We start from the raw sequence: 24,563 nt of genomic DNA on the forward strand, positions 1-24,563 counted from the left end.
TCTCTGTATTTTCTTGGAGAAATTATTTCCATTTATTCCTGCCCTCCCCCTGCACCAGCTGGTGTTGAAACTGATTTATTTATTTATTTATCGTATAAATTTTGTTTTGTTTTTGAGACTGAGTCTTGCTCTGTCATGTAGGCTGGAGTGCAGTGGCACAATCTCGGTTCACTGCAACCTCTGCCTTCTGGGTTCAAGCGATTCTCCTACCTCAGCCTCCTGAGTAGTTAGGATTACAGGCGTGTACCACCACGCCCAGCTAATTTTTATATTTTAGTAGAGACGGGGTTTCACCATGTTGGCCAGGCTGGTCTCAGACTCCTGACCTCAAGTGATCCGCCTGCCTTGGCCTCCCAAAGTGTTGGGATTACAGGCGTGAGCCACTGCACCCAGCCAAGAAATTATTTTCAAAACTTATACTTGATAATAGGCTTGTGTATCCAGAACATATACATCTTACATCTTAATGATACGAAGATAAAGAACTCAATTTAAAAATGGACAAAGCAGCTGGGCACGGTGGCTTACCCCTGTAATCCCAGCACTTTGGGAGTCCGAGGCGGGTGGATCACTGGAGGTCAGGCACTTGAGACCAGCCTGACCAACATGGTAAAAACCCCATCTCTACTAAAAAAATACAAAAAATTAGCCAGCTGTGGTTGTGGGTGCCTGTAATCCCAGCTACTTGGGAGACTGAAGCAGGAGAATGGCTTGAACACAGGATGCGGAGAACGCAATGAGCCAAGATCGCGCCACTGCACTCCAGCCTGGACAGAGCGAGACCCTGTCTCTAAATAAATAAAATAAAATAAAAAGTAAAAATGGACAAAGGATCTGAATTTTTTTTTTCTGAGATAGAGGTTCGCTCTTATTGCCCAGGCTGGAGTGTAATGGGCAATCTCAGCTCACCGCAACCTCTGCCTTCTGGGTTCAAGCAATTCTTCTGCCTCAGCCTCCTGAGTAGCTGAGATTACAGGCATGTGCCACCACGTCCTGCTAATTTTGTATTTTTAGTAGAGACGGGGTTTCTCCATGTTGGTCAGGCTAGTCTCGAACTCCCAACCTCAGGTGATCCACCCACCTCGGCCTCCCAAAGTGCTGGGATTACAGGCATGAGCCACCGCGCCCGGCCATTAAGTCATTTTTTGAGAAAGCTGTTTGGCTGGTTGACATGGGGAATGGAAACTCTATAGGTTGAACAGTTCATTCTGAAAGCAGAATGGGCTAGTTCCCTTTTAAAGTTTGATAAGAAAGGGGCCGGGCATAGTGGCTCATGCCTGTAATTCCAGCTCTTTGGGAGGCTGAGTGGGTGGATCACCTGAGGTCAGGATTTCGAGACCAGCCTGGCCAACATGGTGAAACCCCATCTCTACTAAAATACAAAAAAAATGGCCAGACGTGGGGGTGGGTTCCTGTAGTCTCAGTTACTTGGGAGGCTGAGGTAGGAGGGTGGCTTAAGCCTGGGAGGCAGAGTGGTACAGAATGGCTGGGCTACTGGCCAAACCCCACCCCTAAGGCCTGGAACCATGGCCGTAAGTGAAAACAGCTGACCCCATTTTTCTGCCCAAATGTTACCTTTTTGGCCTGCCATGCCCCTATCCTGTGCCCATAATGACTTCAGCTGGCAGAGCAACATAAGAGGCTGAGCAGCGAGCAGAGAAGCTACTGAATGTCAGAGACTGCAGACAGACGCAGCTAACTTCGGAGGGTACCTCCTGCACCATCCCCATTCCAGCTGCCATCCCACTGAGGGCCATTTCCATCATCCAGTAAAATCCTCCGCGTACACTACCCCTTCAATGCATTCCTTTGTCCTGATTCTTCCTGGACGCCAGACAAGAACCCAGGTGCCAAGAGGGCAGGGGCTTGGACGCTGCTGCCAGGGCCATACAGAGCCTGCTCCCGCCAGAGAGGATCGACCAACCAGTTCCAGCATTCGTTCACTCTGGTTCCCACACTGCTTGCTCACATATTTCCTCTTCCAAAAAGTGGCCAGCAGTGGGCTGAAAGGAGCCACTCCAGTTCCTGCCCACGAAGGGGGTCAAGGTCAAGGGAATTATCCCATCTCAGGAGGTTGCCATGAGCCAAGATTGCGCCACTGCACTCCAGCCTGGGCTACAGAGCAAGGCTCTCTGACTCAAAAAAATAATAATTTAAAAAATTAGCCAGGCATAGTGGTGCACACCTGTGGTCCTATATATACTCAGAAGGCTGAGGCAGGAGGATCACTTCAGCCCTGGAGGTAGAGGTTACACTGAGCTGTGTTTCTGCCACTGCACTCCAGACTGGGAAGAGAGCAAGACCCTGTTCAGGGAAAAAAAAGAAAAAAAAAAGAAGGGAAGAAAGGAAGAAAGGGAGGGAGGGACGGAGGGAGGAAGTAAGGAGGAAGAACAAGAACATTTGAGGAATGGGAAGGGAAATCTTAAATGCAGGAAAATTTGATGTATTGGAGGTACAGTGAGAAATAAGGTAGATTGTGACTAGATTTTAGTTATTCTGGGAATGACGCTGGGAAAGGATTGAGAATGGGGAGAATCTGGTATTGGGAAAGTCACAAATTAAATTAATCCAGGCATGTGATAAAGCTCTGGAGCAGGGTATTGGCAATGGGAGGGGAGAGGAATCAGCAGCCAAGGGAGGCCAAGCAGAGCAACCACAGCTGGATGGCCACAGGGTCACGTAGGGCAGAGATGACCAAGGGCTGGGATGCCACCACTGCAACATGCCTATAATTGCCATTGGTCACATGCCACCACTGCCCATGGGTGTTTTCTCAACTGTTCTTACTTCTTTCCATCACAAGACTGCAAGTCCTATGTGGGGGTGCCTGTGCCCTGGATGCTGAGAACTATGAGAGATCTCTGCCCTTAAACTTCTGAAGAGGGAAGTAGAGACCTCGCTCTCACAAAACATGCAGATAATTCTTCCCAAATTGCGGAGGAGATGGGATGCCAGACAGCCAAAAGGAGAAAAGATGCTCACTACAGGGCCAGACTGAAAGGCTTTATATATGCCCCTCTGGTGGGGGAAAGGGGTACATCTTATGTTGTAAAAAAGTGCTGTGATCAACTTTAGGCAAATAATCCTGGGAGCAATATGAGGTTTGGGCTGGAGAGGGAATACATTGTTGATAAAGAGACCAGGGAAAGTGTGTAAGAGAAGGCAGTTTAGAGGAGCATTTATTTCTCAGGGAGAATCACAGGGTCTAGCGACTAAACAATGGAGGAAGTAAAAGAGAAGGAATTTGGGACTTGGTTCATGGCAATGCCATCAATTGACTCTGAGAATACAAGCTATAAAATACGTTTGTGGATGAAGATGATTAAATCATTAAAAACTAGTTATGTGAACTATACATACTTTACTATAGATCTCAGGAAAAAAGAACAGAAATGGAGATGGTGCTTCTGTTCTCATTGAGCCTCACAGAAGATAACAAAGGCAAGAGAATGGATGAAATCCTCCAGGAAGAAAAAGGGAGAAAAAATAGAACTAAGGACAAATTCTGGGAACATCAGTATTACAGAATCAGTAGAAGAGGAAAAAAATCAGGAGAGATTCATGCCAGTGAAGCCAAAGGAAAAAAAAGAAAACACACTAGGGTAGATAATGGGGAAGTCATCATGGTGATAAGCTGCAGAGAAAGCAAATGATTCAACAACGGGGGAAGAGGATCACTAGCAATTAGCAGGTCAGTGTTGACCTTAGCGAAAGTAGCTTCACAAGAGACATGAGAGAGTCTAGAAGGCAATGGGTTGAAGAGTGTGCCAGTTATTAATTTATTGCCTCTTAGTTTCAAATTCAGGCCAGGCGAATCACCTGAGGTCAGGAGTTCAAGACCAGCCTGGGCCAACAAGATGAAACCCCATCTCTACTAAAAATGCAAAAAAAAAAACACTAGCCAAGTGTAGTGGTGGGTGCCTATAATCTCAGCTACTTGGGAGGCTGAGGCAGGAGAATCACTTGAACCTGGGAGGTGGAGGTTGCAGTGAGCTGAGATCGTGCCATTGCACTCCAGCCTGGGAGACGAGAGTGAAAACTCCATCTCAAAAAAAAACACACACACACACACACAAAACTAAAAAACAAATTCACCCTTCGCACCTCTCTGTGAAAATGGATCTGAAGCTCTGTCAGCAGAGGGTGCTAGAGAGGCACTGAAAACGAAGGTTTTGTTTCCTAGCTCTGGTGTCCTGGTTTGACAGGCTCCTGCAGCATCCAGGGCTGCTCCATCATCCGGCTCTTGCAGCATGGGGTGGCTTCTCCAGGACACTTCTGGGCCTGCAGTGGACAGCAGCCAGCAGCCTCCCTGAGCATCTGTCCCGTACCTCACCTGCTGGGGCAATATTATAGGCTGCTTTCCATGTCTGCTGAGACACCTACCTAGGAATAGCTTTCCCCCAGCATCCTAGAGCAGGGGTCAGCAAACATTTCCAATAAGCATTTTAGACTCTGTGGGCCATTGGGTCTGTCACAATTACAACTGACCCTGAACATGGGTTTGAATTGTGCGGGTACATTTAAACACATTTTATTCAATAAAAGTTACACCCAGTGTGCACCTGCCTCCCTTCTACCTCCTCTACCTCTTCTGCCTCTGCCACCCGCAGACAGCAAGAACCACCCTTCCTCTTCCTCCTCCTCAGCCTACTCAAAGTGAAAACTATGAGGATCAAGACCTTTATGATGATCCACTTCCACTTAATAAAGAGTAAATAGGGCCAGGCACGGTGGCTCACGCATGTAATCCCAGCACTTTGGGGGACCAAGGTGGGTGGATCATTTGAGGTCAGGAGTTCGAGATCAGCCTGGCCAACATGGCGAAACTCCATCTCTACTACAAATACAAAAATAAGCCGGGCATGGTGGTGCACATCTGTAGTCCCAGCTACTTGGGAAGCTGAGGCAGGAGAATTGCTTGAACCCGGGAGGCAGAAGTTGCAGTGAGCCGAGATCGTGCCACTGCACTCCAGCCTGGGCAACAGAGTAAGGCTCTGTCTCACCAAAAAAAAAAACAAAAACAAAAGAAGAAAAAGAAAACTTGTCTCTACTAAAAATACAAAAATTAGTCGGGCATGGTGGTGGGCACCTGTAATCCTAGCTACTTGGTAGGCTGAGGCAGGAGAATCGCTTGAACCCTGCAGTGAGCCGAGATCGTGCTACTGCACTCCAGCCTAGGCTACAGAGCAAGATCCTGTCCCCAAAAAAAAAAAAAAAGAAAAAACAAAACAAAAACAAAAAAACAAAGAGGCCGGGCTCAGTGGCTCACGCTTATAATGCTTATAATCCCAGCATTATGGGAGGTAGAGGTGGGCCAATAATGAGGTCAGTAGTTAGAGACCAGTGTGGCCAATATGGTAAAACTTCGTCTCTACTAAAAATAAAAAAATTAGTCAGGCATGGTGGTGGGCGCCTGTAGTCCCAGCTACTCGGGAGGCTGAGGCAGAAGAATCGCTTGAACCTAGGAGGCGGAGGTTACAGTGAGCCGAGATTGTGCCACTGCACTCCAGCCTGGCAACAGAGTGGAACTCTGTCTCAAAAAAAAAGAAAGAAAAAGAAGAAGAAATTTGAAATGTCCAAGTTAAGAAATTCAGTTTAAAATGTTTTATTTCATAGCTCATAAAAAAGTATGTATGTACAAGACTCAAGTAAATAGAAAGGCAGCTTTCAATCACAAATCAGATAGTTTTTCAAACTACTGTGGAAGCATATTTAATGCACACATTTGAACGTTACACATAAATAATTTTAACTATGGAGTCCAAGTTCTGGATTTTACATTAGATCTGCATATATAAGACACTTGTGGTCAAATTTCAAGATTGGTAAAGCCAGTTTCAAGCTGCTTATATTTTGAGTACAGGTTTCACTATTACAAATATATGATGTTAAACTAACAAACTCATGACCTTCAAAGATGTCTTCGTCCCATGCACATACATTTGTAATTTGCGTCCATTTGCTATTTCCCTTCTTCTATAATCTTCAAATTATATAGTTATGCATTGAGTTCCCTATGCATCTCACCCATCTCCTTTATCTGAAACAGGAAAAAGTACAGAAAGAAATTCTAAGTAATTTTTCAATCTTTTGTTCATTCTGAAAATAGTACTAAATAAAAATGAAATTAAAGGAACACAAGATAATTTTTTTCCACGTTTATAAGACTTATTTAAATAAAAAAAGAAAAAGCTATATTGCAAGGAAACACACATTCAAGTGTTTTCAAGGTTCTAGTTAGAGACAAGATCGCCAAAGTGACTAGGGCAAGTTGGAGGTAAGCTAGATCTTTAAGAATAAGATTTTTATTAAATGCATACTATTTTTAAGGCTAGGAAGAAATTGATTTACTTTCTATTATCAATCTTTCATTTTATATGTGGGGAAACTCAAGTTCAAAATTAGTGTTTGTCTCAGATCACACAACTAGTTACAGGCAAACTGAGAAAATGGTAACGATGACTACTACTCTGTTGACAAACATTTTCTTATGTGGCAAGCATGGGACCAACACTTTACACCGATTATATTTAATCCTTGCAACAGGTCCATACTATCTATTATCCTCATTTTACAGATGAGGAAACATAGAGGCTTAAAGAGGTTATATAACTTTGTCCAGCCAAACCCAGGTCTGTACTGCTCTGCACTACAACACTACATTGTCATTCTGCCTGTCTGTTACAGTTCAATTCAGGGTTAGTCTTCTAGACTCATGGTCACCAAACAAAATAAGCCAGATGACCTACTACAGAATGGGAAAAAAATGCTAGAACTTTCTGGTTCTATTAGATTTTTTCCAATATTCCTTAACATTTCTATTTTTATTACTTGCTAAAATATTAGTAAGTGGCCCATATACAACTACAAAGATACACAAAAATTGATAGATATATGAAAAATGTTATTGATAGGGTTCAAGGACAAGTGTTCATATTCAATTCCAAGGGACTAAAACACACTAACAATCTGACACTTTGATGTCATACTAGTATAGATGACTAGTTAGTACACAATAGATTATGACAAATTAAGTTCATATTAAATGATTCTCTCACTGGCATAGAGATAATAAATCAGATCATTAGTCACAATGAGTTTCTCCAAGGTGAATCAACTGGAGTATGCCTTTAGAAGATTCTGTTAGATGTTGATGCTTTGTAAAATAAAAACCATAGGCTTCCCATTCCACTCTTCTATGAGGCAGAAAATAGATGGTGATCTGCCATGAAACTCACGCAGGAAGATTTAGGTAAGAGCACATTCTAAGACTGTCCCTAAGAACCTAAAGACAACAGTATAAAGGGACTCCAGCATAAGTGAAATGCATCAGTGTGTAGGAAGGTAGAGTGATTAGGAGTAAGAGATTCAACAGGGGCCTTTCTATTTAGGTAAGTAATCCATTTACCTCAGCCTTCTCATACTTTGCCATTCTCTTCTTTCTGGAAATAACCTGAGTGGAAGAAAGACAACTATTGTTTTAGGACTGCTACTCAAAAAAAGGTTATCTAAACGGACATATATGCTTTTAATGGACATAATTTTGATCTGAAAAAAACTAATTTTAACATCTATCCATAAACATTTATTGTTTCTTAAATTAAAAATTTCACGCCGGTGCAGTGGCTCATGCCTGTAATCCCGGCACTTTGGGAGGCCGAAGAGGGGGGATCATCTGAGGTCAGGAGTTTCAGACCAGCCCAGCCAACATGGTGAAACCCCATCTCTACTACAAATACAAAAATTAGCCAGGTGTCATGGCGCGCACCTGTAGTCCCAGCTACTCAGGAGGCTGAGGCACCAGAATTGCTTGAATCCGGGAGGCAGAGGTTGTAGTGAGTGGAGATTGCACCACTGCCCTCCAGCCTGGGCTACAGAGTAAGACCCTGTCGCTTAAAAATAAATAAGGTGGGCTGGGCGTGGTGGCTCACCAGTACTTTGTGGGGCCAAGGCGGGCGGATCACTTGAGGTCAGGAGGTCAAGACTAGCCTGGCCAACATGATGAAACCCCGACTCTATTAAAAATACAAAAAAATTAGCTGGGCGTGGTGGTGGGCGCCTTAATCCCAGCTACGCTGGAGGCTGAGGCAGGAAAATCACTTGAACCCAGCAGGCAGAAGTTGCAGTGAGCCGAGATGGCGCCATTGCACTCCAGCCTGGGTGACAGAGTGAGACTCCATCTCTAAAAAAAAAATAAAAATAAAATAGGCCAGGCACGGTGGCTCATGCCTGTAATCTTACCACTTTCGGAGGCCAAGGTGGGTGGATCACTTTAGGTCAGGAGTTCAAGACCAGCCTGGCCAATATTGTGAAACCCCATCTCTACTAAAGATATAAAAATTAGCCAGGCGTGGTGGCAGGCGCCTGTAATCCCATCTACTCGGGAGGCTGAGGCAGGAGAATAGCTTGAACCCGGGAGGCAGAGGTTGCAGTGAGCCAAGATCGTGCACCATTGCACTCCAGCCTGGGCAACAGAGGGAGACTCTGTCTGAAATAAATAAATTAATTAATTAAATAAAAATTTTCACTACTAAACAAAAAAAAGTCTACCACAAGTGAAACAAACCAAAAAAAAATAAAAAATAAAAAACAATGCTGGATCCAATGGGAGAACAAAAAAGAAAGAAAGAAAGAAAAAAAGGAAACAATGAATCATCTTTAAAGAAATTTAACAGTTTAGGCCAGGCATGGTGGTTCACGCCTATAATCCCAGCACTTTGGGAGGCCGAAGTGAGCAGATCACCTGACATCAGGATTTCGAGATCAGCCTGGCCAACATGGTGAAACCCCATCTCTACTAGAAATACAAAAAAAATTAGCTAGGTATGCTGGTGCACGCCTGTAGTCCCAGCTACTTGGGAAGCTGAGGCAGGAAAATGGCTTGAACCTGGGAGGCAGAGGTTGCAGTGAGCCGAGATCACGCCACTGCACTCCAGCCTGGGCAACAGAGCAAGACTCCATCTCAAAAAAAAAAAAAAGAAGAAGAAGAAGAAAAAGAAGAAGCCAGGCACAGTGGCTCATACCTGTAATCCTAGCACTTTGAGAGGCCGAGGCAGGCGGATCATGAGGTAATGAGTTCGAGACCAGCCTGGCCAATATGTTGAAACCCTGTCTCTACTAAAAAATACAAAAATTAGCCGGACATGGTGGCTTCCGCATGTAGTCCCAGCTACTCAGGAGGGTGAGGCAGGAGAATCAATTGAACCCAGCAGGCGGAGGTTGCAGTGAGCCGAGATCATGACACTGCACTCCAGCCAGGGCAACACAGCGAGACTCCATTTCTTTTTTTTTTTTTTTTTTGAGACGGAGTCTTGCTCTGTCCCCCAGGCTGGAGTGCAGTGGTGCGATCTCGACTCACTGCAAGCTCCGCCTCCCGGGTTCACACCATTCTCCTGCCTCAGCCTCCCAAGTAGCTGGGACTACAGGCGCCCGCCACCACACCTGGCTAATTTTTTGTATTTTTAGTAGAGATGGGGTTTCACCGTGTTAGCCAGGATGGTCTCGATCTCCTGACCTCGTGATCCGCCCGCCTCGGCCTCCCAAAGTGCTGGGATTACAGGCGTGAGCCACTGCGTCTGGCCAGCGAGACTCCATTCCAAAAAAAAAAAAAAAGAAAGAAATTTAACAGTTTGGGGTGCATTCTCCACATCCTCCTTTTCCACACTAATACAAATATCATACATAAACACATGCATCTAAGTTTTGGGGTCTAAAAATGGGATCATGCAGTATCATCAACACCTTGTGCACAGCCTGTATCAACATCATAGCAACCATTCCAGATCCAAACATAAAGATCAAACTCATTGACATTATTCCCTATTGTAGATACAAGAAACACAATTTACTCTTTTACTGATACACACTCAGGCTATTTTCCAGATTCACTTTTTTTGTTGTTTGTTTTTATTCTTTTTTTGAGACGGAGTTTTGCTCTCGTTGCCCAGGCTGGAGTGCAATGACATGATCTCGGCTCACTACAACCTCCGCCTCCTGGGTTCAAGTGACTCTCCTGCCTCAGCCTCCTGAGTAGCTGGAATTACAGGCATGCACCACAATGCCTGGCTAATTTTGTATTTTTAGTAGAAACGGGGTTTCTCCATGTTGGTCAGGCTGGTCTCGGACTCCCGACCTCAGTTGATCCACCCGCCTCAGCCTCCCAAAGTGCTGGGATTATAGGCGTGAGCCGCCACGCCTGGCCAGATTCACTCTTATAGGCAATGCTATGATACAATAACTGAATGTGCTTCCTTACTGCACTTGTGTTTTCATTTATTTCTACAGGACAATCAGACTTCCAGCATTAACAACTCGTGTTCATTTGCCATCTGAAATTTCTATTAACTCTCTATCCCTACCTGTTGTCATTCTTTCTTTAGGTTTCCTCATCAATTTGTAAGAACTCTTTGTATATTATGTATAACATCCATTTTTGCTTTATGCACCATATTTTTTTCATGCCTATCATTGATATTTTTTACTTTACAGTTTCTTTGCCATATAAAATGTTTAATTTTAATAAGCCAAAATATATATATATAGGACTAGGTACAATGGCTCATGCCTGTAATCCCAGCAGTTTGGGAGGCTAAGCCAAAAGAATTGCTTGAGCCCAGGAGTTCAAGCCCAGCCTCGGCAGCCATAGCAAGACCTCATCTCAACTAAAAATTAAAAAATTAGCCAGGTATGGTGGCACATATCTGTAGTCTTTGCTACTTGGGAGGATGGGTCAGGAGGATTACTTAAGTCCAGGAATTGGAGGTTGCAGTGAGCTATAATCATGCCACTGCACTGCAGCCTGGGTGACACAGCAAGACACTCTCTCAAAATATACATACACATATATGTATCTTTTCTTTCATGGATTCCTGATTTCTTGCCTTACATGGTTTCCCCTACCACAATGTTGTACAAACATTCCCTCAATTAATTTTCTTGGGACTTTACTTTTTTATATTTTTAAAAATGTAAATGTCTTTGAAAATGGATACACTGCCCAACTCCTTTCCTACTGCTGTGCTCTGGACATGCCACCCTCACACAGCTGGGCAATATGGCCAGCCTGGTGGAGTGAAATAGGAATTCAACTTTTGTTTTGTTCCAGATGGATAGCCAAACATGGTTGATTGAACTGGAAATCTAAGTTCCCAAATACGCTCAAACCTATTTCTGAATTCTGTTGTGTTAGTATAGTAAGATCTTTTTTTTTTTTTTTTTTTTTGTTTTGAGACGGAGTTTCACTCTTGGTGCCCAGGCTGGAGTGCAATGGCATGATCTCAGCCGCAACCTCCACCTCCTGGGTTCAAGCGATTCTCCTGCCTCAGCCTCCTGAGTAGCTGGGATTACAAGCGTGAGCCACCACGCCCGGCTAATTTTGTATTTTTAGTAGAGATGGGGTTTCTCCATGTTTGTCAGGCTGGTCTCGAACTCCTGACCTCATGTGATCCACCCGCCTCAGCCTCCCAAAGTGCTGAGAGTACCGGCATGAGCCACCGTGCCTGGCCTCTTTTTTTAAATTTTTTTTTGAGACAGAGTCTTGCTCTATCACCCAGGGTGGAGTGCAGTGGCATGATCTTGGCTCACTGCAACCTCCGCTTCCCAGGTTCAAGCTATTCTCCTGCCTCGGCCTCCTGAGCAGCTGGGATTACAGGCATGTGCCACCACGCCCAGCTAATTTTTTGTATGTTCAGTAGAGACAGGATTTCACTATATTGGCCAGGCTGGTCTTGAACTCCTGATCTCCAGTGATCCACCCGCCTCAGCCTTCCAAAGTGCTGGGATTACAGGCCTGAGCCATCACACCTGGCCAGTGTTAGTAAGATTTCTTGATACCGAAGTATCCTTACATTCCTAAAATAAACCTTTTACTTCTTCAAGCGATACATTCTTTTGCTGAAGCACTGTTAAATTCAATTTGCTCATCTTTACTTGGAAGTATTGATTCACATATCACTTTTAACTCTTTTCTATGGCTAATGTTAACTTTGTGTTCTGTTGTTTCATCTCATTGAGTGGTTTGGGGGTTCAGGTATTTTGCACTAGGTGTTGAATTGTTTGCAGTGAGAACTGAAAGACACTTGCTGCTAGATGGCAATTTAACTGGCCTGTGAGGTGCAGAGCCACAGCTTTTTACTATTAGTGTCCTTTCTTGCTTCATAAAATAACTTTTGTAAAAAGAGACCAGAAATACAATACATTCATTCACCATAAAAAATTATTTAAAAATGAAGATTTTTTTCCCCGAATGTTTTGGAATATGGATGTTACTTTTTCATATTACCTTTTTTCTTTTTTTTTGAGACAGGGTCCTGCTCTGTTGCCCAGGCTGGAGCGCAGTGGTGTGATCATGAATCACTGCAGCTTTGACCTCCTGGGCTCAACTGACTACTCCCATGTCAGCCTCCTAAGTAGACGGGACCACAGGTGCAAGCCATCATGTCTGGCTAATTTTTGTATTTTTAGTACAGATAAGGTTTTGCCATGTTGCCCAGTCTGGTCTCAAACTCCTGGGCTCAAGTGATCCACCTGTCTCAGCCTCCCGAAGTGTAGGGATTACAGATGTGAGCCACCGCGCCCAGCCATTATTACTTTTTCTTGAAAAAATATACCCTTAAATGAAATTTTACTTGTTCTGTACTCACCAGCACAACAATTCCAGCAATAATTGCTATCACCACCACCACAATAACCGCAATAACACCAGCTTTTAGACCCTGCATTGAGAATTCAGGTGCTTTTTCATCAACATAATAAATTAAAGTTTGACCAGGATCCAGATCCAGTTGTTCCCCATTTACTGTCAGGTCCATTTTCTTAGAATGAAACAAGGATTCACCTTTAACCTGCATTGAAAAGGAGAAAAGGAATTAAAAATATTTAAGAAAACCAACCATGGCCACATATAATTACATACAAATTGTATGCCAAAAGAACCGCTGCCAAGAATCTTTATGGTTTTAGTGATAACAATCTAATCTATTGGAACTTTAAAAAACTGTTTATTACAGGAACCTTTCAACATACACGAATGTAGAGTAGTGCAATGATGCCCATGTACCTATCACCCAGATGCAAGGACAACACACAGCATCTCTTACTTCATCTTTTCTTCCTTTTATCCCTTCACCCCTGCCCAGATTATTTTGAAGCAAACCTCATATTTCAGCAGAAACTACCTCACTATAATATATTAAAGTTTAAACAAAATATTTTAATCATACCAGTTACATAGTCTTTTTTAACAGACTCTTATTTGTGTAAATTATAAATATCATAGGGGAGCATATATGCACAAACTAAGTAACCACCAAGTAGATAATAAATAAGAATTATAAGAAAGAGGAGAGATATTTTAGGCAGAACAATTTGATAAGAGGCATAAATATACAAACAAGCAAGATGCATGTGAGTGACAGGGAGGACAAAATTAATGGCAGCAGCAGAACCATTTGGTTGATCTATAAGTGGAGAAGAAGGTGATGAAATATATTTAATTCATTGAGGCATGATAGACTACATTCCTGAACACAGGAATAGAATAAAGAAGATTATACTCACATCTTTTTCAAAATAATAAGCCACATCAGCTATGTCCACATCATTCTGAGTTTTTTGAGTAGAATTTTGAACCAGATCAATAGTGATAACATTATTCTCATACTGGGGAAAAAATTGAATAATACAAATTAATACTAATATAATCAAAATCATTTGAAAATAACATTATTTGGGAATCAGAACATTCAGTGTTTGATTTTCTTTTTTTTTTTTTTTTTTTTTGAGACGGAGTCTCGCTCTGTTGCCCAGGCTGGAGTGCAGTGGCGCGATCTCGGCTCACTGCAAGCTCCGCCTCCCGGGTTCACGCCATTCTCCTGCCTCAGCCTCTCCGAGTAGCTGGAACTACAGGCGCCCGCCACCACGCCCGGCTAGTTTTTTGTATTTTTAGTAGAGACGGGGTTTCACTGTGGTCTCGATCTCCTGACCTCGTGATCCGCCCGCCTCGGCCTCCCAAAGTGCTGGGATTACAAGCGTGAGCCACCGCGCCCGGCCTCAGTGTTTGATTTTCTATAATCTACATGCATCACTGTTCCTTTCCATTAGTGGATAATTAAGTTTATCACTAATCAAGAAATCTTTGGGAGGTCTCTAAATCTATCAAAGGGAAGTAAGACAGCCATGCAACCAAACATAATTACAATGTACAATTTTTCCTAAGAGAATTTTCTTACATTGAAAAGATTTTTAAATAAGATATGAAAGTATTTTATTTGGATTAGAACTACTTTAAAACTAAATTACTAAAGAAATGCAAGGTAAGGCCAGGTGCAGTGGCTCATGCCTGTAATCCCAGCACTTTGGGAGGCTGAGGTGGGCAGATCACCTGAGGTCGGGAGTTCGAGACCAGCCTGACCAACATGGAGAAACCCCATCTCTACTAAAAATACAAAATTAGCCAGGCGTGGTGGCACATGCCTGTAATCTCAGCTACCAGGGAAGGTGAGGCAGGAGAATTGCTTGAATCTGGGAGGCAGAGGTTGTGGTGAGCCGAGATCGCGCCACTGCACTCCAGCCTGGGCAACAAGAGAGAAACTCCATCTCAAAAAAAAAAAAAAAAGAAGAAAAGAAAGAAAAAGAAATGCAAGGTAAAACGCAGTATGCATTTACCATGTTGTTTTTTTTGTTCTGTTTTATTTTTGAGACGGAGTCTCTCTGTGTTGCCCAGGCTGGAGTACAGCGGCATGATCTCGGCTCACTGCAAGCTCTGCCTCCCGGGTTCACGCCATTCTCCTGCCTCAGCCTCCCGAGTAGCTGGGACTACAGGCGCCCGCCACCACACCTGGTTAACTTTTTTGTATGTTTTTAGTAGAGACAGGGTTTCACTGTGTTAGCCAGGATGGTCTCGATCTCCTGATCTTGTGATCCACCTGCCTCGGCCTCCCAAAGTGCTGGGATCACAGGCGTGAGCCACCACGCCCGGCCATCATGTTCTAAAGAGTCTTGAATAAATTCATACTGCCTTTAAAGAGTTCCGTCACACTATTCAAGCTTCTTTTTATTTTTTAAACCAGAGTTTAAAGAGTTAAGTAAGGGCTAACTGGTTAAGGACTAGTTCCCTAAAGCAGAGAAGATGGGAGCTCCAGTAACATCCTAAAGTAAATATGCACCGAAACTATATTTAACAAAAGTAATTTTGGTGCATATTTACTTTAAGATGTTACTGGAGCTCATCCACAGGGACAGGTTCTCCAGGATAAGAAAACTCAAATGTTTTAGAGATATTAAGAGATACTACGTTTTCTTTAGGGGTAAAACTAGGCTTTTCAAAGGCTATGGAAGGAAAACAATGATAACCAAAAACAATGGGCCGGGCGTGGTGGCTCACACCTGTAATCCTAATACTTTGAGAGGCTGAGGCAGGCAGATCACTCGAGGCCAGGAGTTTGAGACCAGCCTGGCCAACATAGCAAAACCCCATCGACACTAAAAATACAAAAATTAGCTGGGCATGGTGGCATGTGCCTGTAGTCCCAGCTCCTCAGGAGGCTGAGGCATGAGAATTGCTTGAACCTTGGAGGCAGAGGTTACAGTGAGCCGAGATCTTGCCATGACACTCCAGCCTGGGGAACAGAGCAATAGTCTGTCTTAAAGAAACAAACAAACAGAAAAACAGTAACAGGAAATTCACATTAAGTACTCAGATCTGAAACTGTTGCTCCAGTAAGTGCATTTAACCACCACTTAAATCACTGGCTGTCTTTATACTCAAAACATACTGTCTCACCAACTGTCTGCTAAAGCTCACTTATTAAAAAATCATACCAAAATATTTGTGATAAATTTTGGATCCAATTGATAACGCGTTGTGATCTCCTTCTGAAGTGCACTGTAAAGAATTTAAAATCTGTATTAAAAAAAATGTTTGTACCACACAACAGTAAGAAGCACTACTCTTTAAGCAGATAGCTCAGGGTCTAAAATTGTCATTAAAGTTAAAATTTTTCTGCCATTTTGCAACTATCATAATAATAATTGATTCAGGCTAGAATCATCCATTGATATTCAAACTGCTGGGTACCAGTTTAATTAGAAAAAGAACATTTACTTAGTATCCAAGTATCTGCCCATAGATTATTTATGGATTACAAAGGGAGAATGGTAACTTCACAGTGGAAAAACCTGGTGGATACCACTTTAACCAAAGTTTACATTACTAGTAAAGGGACAAGCTGACATTATGCAACTCCTAATGTGAAGTATTATAAAGGACACAAGATCGCTTAAGTAGTTTTCCTATCAAAAATGCATAACCTGTTTTTAGTTAAGAGGAAACATCAAGGCTCGGGTGAGGTGGCTCACACCTGTAATCCCAGCACTTTGGGAGGCTGAGGTGGGCAGATCACCTGAGGTCGGGAGTTCGAGACCAGCCTGACCAACATGGAGAAACCCCGTGTCTACCAAAAATACAAAAAAAATTAGCCAGGCATGGTGGCGCATGCCTGTAATCCCAGCTACTCGGGAGGCTGAGGCAGGAGAATCGCTTGAATCCGGGAAGGAGAGGTTGCGGTGAGCCGTGACTGCACCATTGCACTTCAGCCTGGGCAACAAAAAGGAAACTCCAACTCAAAAAATTAAAAAAAAAGAGGAAACATCAGACAAATCAAAATTTGAGGGACATTATATACAATGACTTGCCCATGCTCTTCAAAAATAGCAAGTTCATGGAAGACAAAGAAAGGCCAAGAAACTGTTCAATATTAAAAGAGACTAAAGAGTCACGACAACTAAATGTGATACATGATCTTGGACTGGGTCCTGAATCAGAGGGGAAAAATTACTACAAAGGACAATATTGGGAAAATGGGCACAACGTGATATAACATTAAATTTCCTGACCGGGCATGGTGGCTCACACCTGTAATCCCAGCACTTTGGGAGGTGGAGGCGGGAGGATCACAAGTTCAGGAGTTCGAGACCAGCCTGGCCAATATGGTGAAACCCTATTTCTACTAAAACTACAAAAATTAGCAGGGCGTGGTGGCAGGCACCTGTAGTCCCAGCTATTCGGGAGGCTGAGGCAGGAGAATCGCTTGAACCCAGCAGGTGGAGGTTGCAGTGAGCTGAGATCACGCCACTGCACGCCAGCCAGGGTGACAGAGCGAGACTCCGTCTAAAAAAAAAAAATTTCCTAAATTTGATCGTTGTATAGTGGTTTATATAAAAGAATGCCTTTTGTTCTTAGCAAAAGATACACTAAAGTACTTAGGGGTAAAGGGGCCTAATGTCTACAACTTGCTCTCATGTGCTTCTGGGAAAAATATTTATACATGCATAGATACACTAATATAAAGCACACACACATATTCATCCACACATACACATATAAAAAGCAAATGTGCCAAAATGTTACTTCGTGAATCTAAGTGAAGTGTATTCCCGGAATCTCTGTGCTATTCTTGCAACTCTATTTCAAGTAACTTTATTTTTCAGAAATACAAAAAAGCATTTAGACTTGGTTTTTCTAATGGTGTAGGATGGAAGATTCGAGCCACCAATTGTGCAAGAATAATATGATGCATTTAATTGCACTTACGTCCGCAAACTTTTACCATCATAAGGTTTTTCTCTTGCTTTGTGTTTTAGTTCAATGATGATCCAGCTATAAAGTAAAAAGACAATGTCAGTTAACTCTAACTCAGTCTTTTATACTATTTTCCTAATAAGCTAATCCTAAAATTCTCGAATTATAAGGACTAAAAGAAAAAAAATTTATGCAGTAGATATTCCCATAATTTCTTCCCTTACACATCCTTCATAAAGGACACACCCAGGAGGGAACACCCTTTCTAATATTGACCGTCTGTTCTCTGGGCACAATACATAAAGTCACACGAAGTCAAAGTCTAGCTGGCAGTGTCGTGCCCTGTTCAACTGAAAAGATGAAAAGGCATGAAAGGGCCGGGCATGGTGGCTCACACCTGTAATCCAGCACTTTGGGAGGTGGATTGCCTGAGGTCAGGAGTTGGAGACCAGCCTGGCCAACATGGTGAAACCCCATCTCTACTAAAGTACAAAAATTAGTCAGATGTGGTATAGCTGTAGTCCCAGCTACTCAGGAGGCTAAGGCAGGAGAGTTGCTTGAACCCGGGAGGCAGAGGTTGCAGTGAGCTGAGATTGTGCCACTGCACTCCAACCTGGGCAACAAGAGTGGAAACTCCGTCTCAAAAAAAAAAAAAAAAAAGAAAAGAAAAAAGAAAAAACAAAAGAAAGGGCACAAAGAGAAAATTGACAACGAGGCTCTAGAAGACCAAAATAGAAAAACAGAAAGTGCCCACTTTGGTCCTGACATCCTTTCTAGTTTCTAGTCCCTTCCAATGAAGTCTTTTTTCGCTTAAGCTAGCGTGAGTGGGTTTCTGTTCCTTTTCATTAAACAATCCCTAAAACAAGCATGTCTCACTTTTAAAACACAATCAATGAGCAAATACATAGGTTAAATTACGTACATTTACTACTAATGCAATTATGAAATACTGAATAATGTTAAGTAAAGATATAAAAGAAAAATTATACCTAGTATGCTACCACTTATGTAAAAATAATAAAACAGATATATAACAAATTCATCAACTATCTCTGGAAGGTTATAGAATAATCAATAACATCAATTCTGTGGAGGTCCACTAGGTAGCAGGGGGGACTGGAATGAGAAGGAAGCTTTTCACTGGACACTCATATCTTCTGAATTCTAAACCATGAAATCGTAGTACATAATCAAAAATAAATTTAATTAAATGAATCTGAACAGCATGAAAACAAGTAGTATTGGCAGCCCCACTCACTAGGTTCTCACTCGCTCAGAGCAGGTTATTTCAGTGTCCTTGTCCGTTCTTCTGACCCCAGCAGTGTTCACACACCAGCACGTGGAGGTGCCGTTGCACTGCTTGGCCTTAAAGAGCCCGCTCTCATCGCAGTCAGGATCATAAAGCCCATCATTGTTCTGGAGGGCCCCTTCAGGTTTTGCTCTTCTCCCAAGTTTTGAGCCATTCATTTCTGCCTTCATCACCAAACATTTGGCAGCCACTGAAAAAGAAACCTTAATGCCAAACTGAAAAATAACTGATTTCATGATTACACGAAAAAAACAATTAACTCTAAAGTTCTAGGGTCAAAGATTATTTGAAACTTATGTGTTCCCACACTTACTTTATAACATGATTCAGATTTAAGCCAATAAAACTCTTTCCAACTCAAGGCACATCAATTAAAGAAGTATTAAGTCAAAATAAAGCTTACAGGTAATAAAGATATTTTACTCACGCTTTGAGCAAATGACAGTATTTTGTGCACCAATTGAAGTACACTGACATTGACCATTGTTATTCACAAAGCAGTTTACGGCCAGCTTGTAGTTTTCACAGACACATTCTAGAAAATTAAAAAAAAAAAATCTACTTTAAAATGTGGATCTATTAACTCTCATGTCCCAGCAAAGTTATATTGTAATAATAATGCCTAAAGTTACAAGGACACAAAACCTTAAAAAGTGGTCCTGAATGTTTTATTTTTCAGCTATAGACTACTGCCTAAGTGCCTGGCACTTGCTAAAGTTTGCATACTGTATACAGACACATAGTTTAATCTGCATGCATTCCTGTTTTGATTTTTTTTTTTTTTTTTTTTTTGAGATAGGGTCTCACTCTGTGGCCCAGGCTGGAATGCAGTGGCACAATCTTGGCTTACTGCAGCCTGGACCTACTGGGCTCAAGTGATCCTCCTGTCTCAGCCTCCCAAGTAGCTGGGACTACAGCCATGCACCACCATGCCTGGCTAATTTTTAACTTTTTGTAGAGACGGGGTTTCACCATGTTGCCAAGGCTGGTTTTGAACTCCTGGCCTCAAGCAATCCTCCCGCCTCAGCCTCCCAAAGTGCTGGGATTATAGGCATGAGCCACTGTGCCTGGCCTCCTGTTACAATTTTTTAAAACAAGAACACAGCTCTCCAAGCGTCATTTCTAGCTTTGTCTTTGTGAAACTCCCAGTCTTAGCTCCTTCCACACTCCTGTCCTGCTAAATAACACCCCTGTTAGTCACTGCCTTTTTTTGTTTTTCTTCTTGAGACAGTCTCACTCTGTCGCGCAGGCTGGAGTGCAGTGGTACAATCGCAGCTCACTGCAATGTCTGTCTCCCAGGATCAAGCGATTCTCCTGCCTCAGCCTCCCGAGTAGCTGGGACTACAGGGGTCCGCCAACACACCTGGCTAATTTTTGTATTTTTAGTGGAAATGGGGTTTCAGCATAATGGCCAGGCTGATCTCAAACTCCTGACCTCGTGATCCACCCGCCTCAGCCTACCAAAGTGCTGGGATTACAGGTGTGAGCCACCGCACCCGGCTTTTTTTTGTATTTTTAGTAGAGACGGGGTTTCACCATGTTGGTCAGGCTGGTCTAGGACTCCTGACCTCAGGTAATCCACCCACCTCAGCCTCCTAAAGTGCTGGGATTACAGACGTGAGCCACCATGCCCAGCTGTCACTGCCTCTTTTACAAAAAAATCAACAATTCCAATTCTAGGATCTGCGAATCCTCACCTCTCGCTCTCCCACCCCATTTTGTTAAATGAGGGATGTTTCCTTTGGGGCTTAACAGGAATATATTCAATCTTTAAACCATTTTATATCTTGGAAGAATTACACTTTCAAATGCAGTTGTAGTCCTCCCTGTGAGTTTCCTAACTAAATTAAATCCTAGTACCTGATTTGGAAAGTGATACTAAGCAGCCCATTCTGGGTTATTGATGTCAACTTAATAGTTTTGTCCTTAACAACCTCAAAAGTTCATTTAACTTTGAATTGGCAAGACTATCTAATTCCTTTTGTCTAGTTAAAAGAGCACAATCATTAAAAACAAAAACTATCTCCTCAGTTCAACTGAAGAGGGAAAAAAAGAAAAAGCTAGCATGACAAACCAGAGTTTTTATATTGATCCTTTGTATCTCAAGTACCCTAAGTTGACTTCAATTTTTCCCTGTTCAAGTTATAATCGATATGAACCACCTTTAATTTGCCCAACACTAAACTCAATACTGGGGTCACAAAAGGGGAAAATACAGCACTTGTTCTCAAGCGTTTAAATCTTCTGCAGCCCCATCCTGTACTTGTTTAAAACACACTGTTCATCCCTAAGGGGCATGAAATTTAAATCAGACCAGTCGGGTGCAGACTTTCTGAGCACAAACCTGTAGCAGCTATGACCACTTTAAAGCAATTTAACATTAAGTATGTAGTCCCAGATTGAAGCCAGAAAAACATGAGTTGATGAAAGTGCATTACTTTGAGAGTATAATTACTGAATTTAGGCCACTCCATTGGTGAAAGTGTAAAAGCCCTTCCAGGGACCATTGGCAAACGCCACTCCACTTCTTTTTTTTTTTTTTTTTTGAGACGGAGTCTTGCTCTGTCACCCAGGCTGGAGTGCAGTGGCGCGATCTCGGCTCACTGCAAGCTCCGCCTCCCGGGTTCACGCCATTCTCCTGCCTCAGCCTCTCCGAGTAGCTGGGACTACAGGCGCCCGCCACCACGCCCGGCTAATTTTTTGTATTTTTGGTAGAGACGGGGTTTCACCGTGGTCTCGATCTCCTGACCTCGTGATCCGCCCGCCTCGGCCTCCCAAAGTGCTGGGATTACAAGCGTGAGCCACCGCTCCCGGCCAAACGCCACTCCACTTCTAGGCACCATCTTACAAATCAATCAAGAGATGCCGGACCGGTGGCTCATGCCTGTAATCCCAGCACTTTGGGAGGTCCAAGTAAGAGCATTGCTTGAGCCTGGGAAATGGAGGATGCAGTGGGCTGTAAATGTGCCACTGCACTCCAGGCTGAACGACAGACCGTGACACTGTTTCCAAAAGAGAGAGAGAGAGAGACACGGCAGCCAAGTTGTTTATGCCACAGTTAACAGAAACTGAAATCAAACTACATGTCTAACATTTGAATAATGGTGCAACATACCAGTCACCATTTTAAATCTTGTTTTTAAGGCCGGGTGTGGTGATGCACGCCTGTAATCCCAGCACTCTGGGAGGCCCAGACGGAGTGATCACTTGAGCCCAGGAGTTCGAGACCAGCCTGGGCAACATAGCAAGAGCTCGTCTCTACAAATACAAATATTCGGCGGGCACGGTAGCTCACGTCTGTAATCCCAGCACTTTGGGAGGCCAAGGTCGGTGGATCACCTGAGGTCAAGAGTTCGAGACCAGCCTGGCCAACATGGCGAAACCCGTCTCTACAAAAAATACAAATTAGCTGACCGTGGTGGTGCATGCCTGTAGTCCCAGCTACTTGGGAGGCTGAGGCAGGAGAATCGCCTGAATTGCAGTGAGATGAGATTGTGCCATTGTACTCCAGCCTGGGTGACAAGAGCGAAACTCTGTCTAAAAAATAATAATAATATTAATAAATAATAAATACAAAAATTAGCCAGGCATAAAGGCTGAGGCAGAAGGGTGATCTGAGGCCGGGAGGCGTAGTCTACAATGAGTCAAGATAGTGCCATTGCACTCCAGCCTGGGCGACAGAACAAGGCTGTTTCAAATAAAAAAATAAAACAGGCCGGGCATGGTGGCTCACGCCTGTAATCACAGCACTTTGGGAGGCCGAGGCGGGCGGATCATGAGCTCAGGAGTTAGAGACCAGCCTGACCAACATGGAGAAACCCAGTCTCTACTAACAATACAAAAATTAGCGGGGGGTGGTGGCGCGCGCCTGTAATCCCAGCTACTTTACTCAGGAGGCTGAGGCAGGAGAATCACTTGAACCCGGGAGGCGGAGGTGGCAGTGAGCCGAGATCGCGCCATTGCACTCCAGCTTGGGGACAGAGCAAGACTCAGTCTCAAAAAATAAAATAAAATAAAATAAAATAAAGAAATTACTAATTATGGGATTCTCAAAATGCTGGGATTATAGGTTTCTACTCTTTACGGTTATTATTTCTGCGTTCCCTACAATAAGCTTGGCATTACTCATATGATCCTTAGAAAAGGGAAAACACCCCCACGCCCTGTGCAGTCCAGGCCGCCTGCCGCGCGCAGGTGCATAGCGGCCCTGGAGGCCTCCCTGCGGGCACCTGTCCCCGCCTGAGGCCCACATCCGGGGCCCGCTGCAAGGACAAGGGCGAGCCCGCTGGTCCCTGTCGCAAAGACTCCCCCACCGGGTGGGGCTGTGGGCTGTTCCAAAGAACCCCAAGGCCACCCCGAACCGAGGACGTGGGTGCGCCAGGGCGCGAGACACCGGTTCGGTGGCCGCAGGAAACCTGGACGTGGCCACACCGTTCCCCGCCTGTCCCCCGCCTCTGCCCCGGGCCATTTCCCTACCGAAGCGAGCAAAGCTGCAAAGTGAGGCAGCTCCCTGGGACGGCGCGACTGAGCGCCGCCTCGTCGTTTCCTACCGCGCGGAGGGCCTGGGCCGGGGCACGGCCGCGTCGTCCGGTCTCCAGGCTGGAAAGCGCGGCCTCTTGGTCCCCTCCCTATTATTCCCGTTTCGGGGGCCGGGGGCCGCTGCCCCCCAGCCCAGCCTAACTCCACAACTCTGCTCCAAGTCCGCGCCTCACCTTCCTGAGCCGCGGCAAAAGTCGCCGTCGCCGCCGCAAGCAGAAGCCCGAACGCGAGGACCTGCGGGGGCGCCATGCTGCGCGCGCGCCGAGAAGACGGGCGCGGGAGGGGCCGGGGACTCGCGGGAAGGCGTGGGCCGGGAGTGGGGCACGAGGAGCCGGACAGGCACCGTCAGGGGCGCGCAGGTCCGCGTCTGGAGGACAGCGACGAGGGGGTCCGAGGACAGCGACGAGGGGGGTCCCTGGACCGCGTCGAGGGTGCTCGCTCGCGGAAGGACTAGCGCTCTGTGCGCGCGGCGGGGCGGAGCGCACACCTGCCCGACCTGGCGGCCCCGCCTCTCTGCCCCTTCCCGGGACTGCTCACCTCTGGCCGCTGGTGCTTGTTGATGAGTCACCGCCCGGGAGTAGGGAGTGAGTAGGCTCCCCTCCCCCAGCCCCGGCGCTGCCGTTGGGGCGCCGCCCCCTCCACAGGTGTGGGCTCGCGCGCCCCGCTCCCCTCCGCCCCAGGTGCTTCCTCTCCATGGCGGCGTTAGGGATCTTTGGTGGCCTCCGAGGAGGTTTCAAGATTCTGTGCTGAGACTTCCTTTTAACCAGAGGAGCGCTGCTCTGAAGCCTTGAAGAACGGGGCCTGGGGGAATGGGTGCGGGGACTGGATAGAGGAACGTGGAGGCTAAAGGGAATACAAACACAAGCAGAGAACCTTCCACAACACTATAAAAAAGACCTTTGAGCTTTTACCTGGCAATTTAATTATACTCCTTTGAAATTAGTAAAAAAAAAAAAAAGAAAAAAAAAAAAGAAAAAAAGAGGAAAGAAGAAATCTCCTTGGCTCTCTTGGGAAGAAAATGAGTGTTTCTTTATAATTACTCTTACTAATTCTTTTCTCGTTTTCATAAGCATTTCTGGCACTTGAAGATGTAAGAAAAGGTGTTCCCAGGCGGAGCGCGGTGGCTCACGCCTGTAA

The 24,563-nt window shown here is 44.4% G+C and overlaps 1 protein-coding gene across 1 annotated transcript; it reads right to left on the bottom strand.

The window, feature by feature from the left end:
- Window positions 1–5,589: 5,589 nt before the first annotated feature.
- On the bottom strand, window positions 5,590–24,002 carry EPCAM (epithelial cell adhesion molecule). The gene is made up of 9 exons (XM_055240868.2): window positions 23,600–24,002; window positions 19,315–19,422; window positions 18,837–19,077; window positions 17,591–17,656; window positions 15,820–15,883; window positions 13,558–13,659; window positions 12,642–12,842; window positions 7,409–7,453; window positions 5,590–6,040 (listed from the first exon to the last, which is right to left on the bottom strand). Exons 1-9 carry the CDS (start codon window positions 23,673–23,675, stop codon window positions 5,999–6,001), a joined length of 945 nt encoding a protein of 314 aa, XP_055096843.1. The 5' UTR covers window positions 23,676–24,002; the 3' UTR covers window positions 5,590–5,998.
- Window positions 24,003–24,563: the final 561 nt, after the last annotated feature.

Source organism: Symphalangus syndactylus, chromosome 14, assembly GCF_028878055.3.
Source record: "Symphalangus syndactylus isolate Jambi chromosome 14, NHGRI_mSymSyn1-v2.1_pri, whole genome shotgun sequence".
In the NCBI taxonomy this organism is placed as follows: Eukaryota; Metazoa; Chordata; class Mammalia; order Primates; family Hylobatidae; genus Symphalangus; species Symphalangus syndactylus.

What these genes read in the sequence shown, in the direction of transcription:
- EPCAM (XM_055240868.2), bottom strand. Translation starts at nt 23,675, where the DNA reads ATGGCGCCCCCGCAGGTCCTCGCGTTCGGGCTTCTGCTTGCGGCGGCG. An exon ending in TTTTGCCGCGGCTCAGGAAG is followed by an intron (nt 19,423 to 23,599) that starts GTGAGGCGCGGA and finishes TTAATTTTCTAG; the next exon opens with AATGTGTCTGTGAAAACTAC. An exon ending in CAAAGTATGAGAAGGCTGAG is followed by an intron (nt 6,041 to 7,408) that starts GTAAATGGATTA and finishes TTCCTGTTTCAG; the next exon opens with ATAAAGGAGATGGGTGAGAT.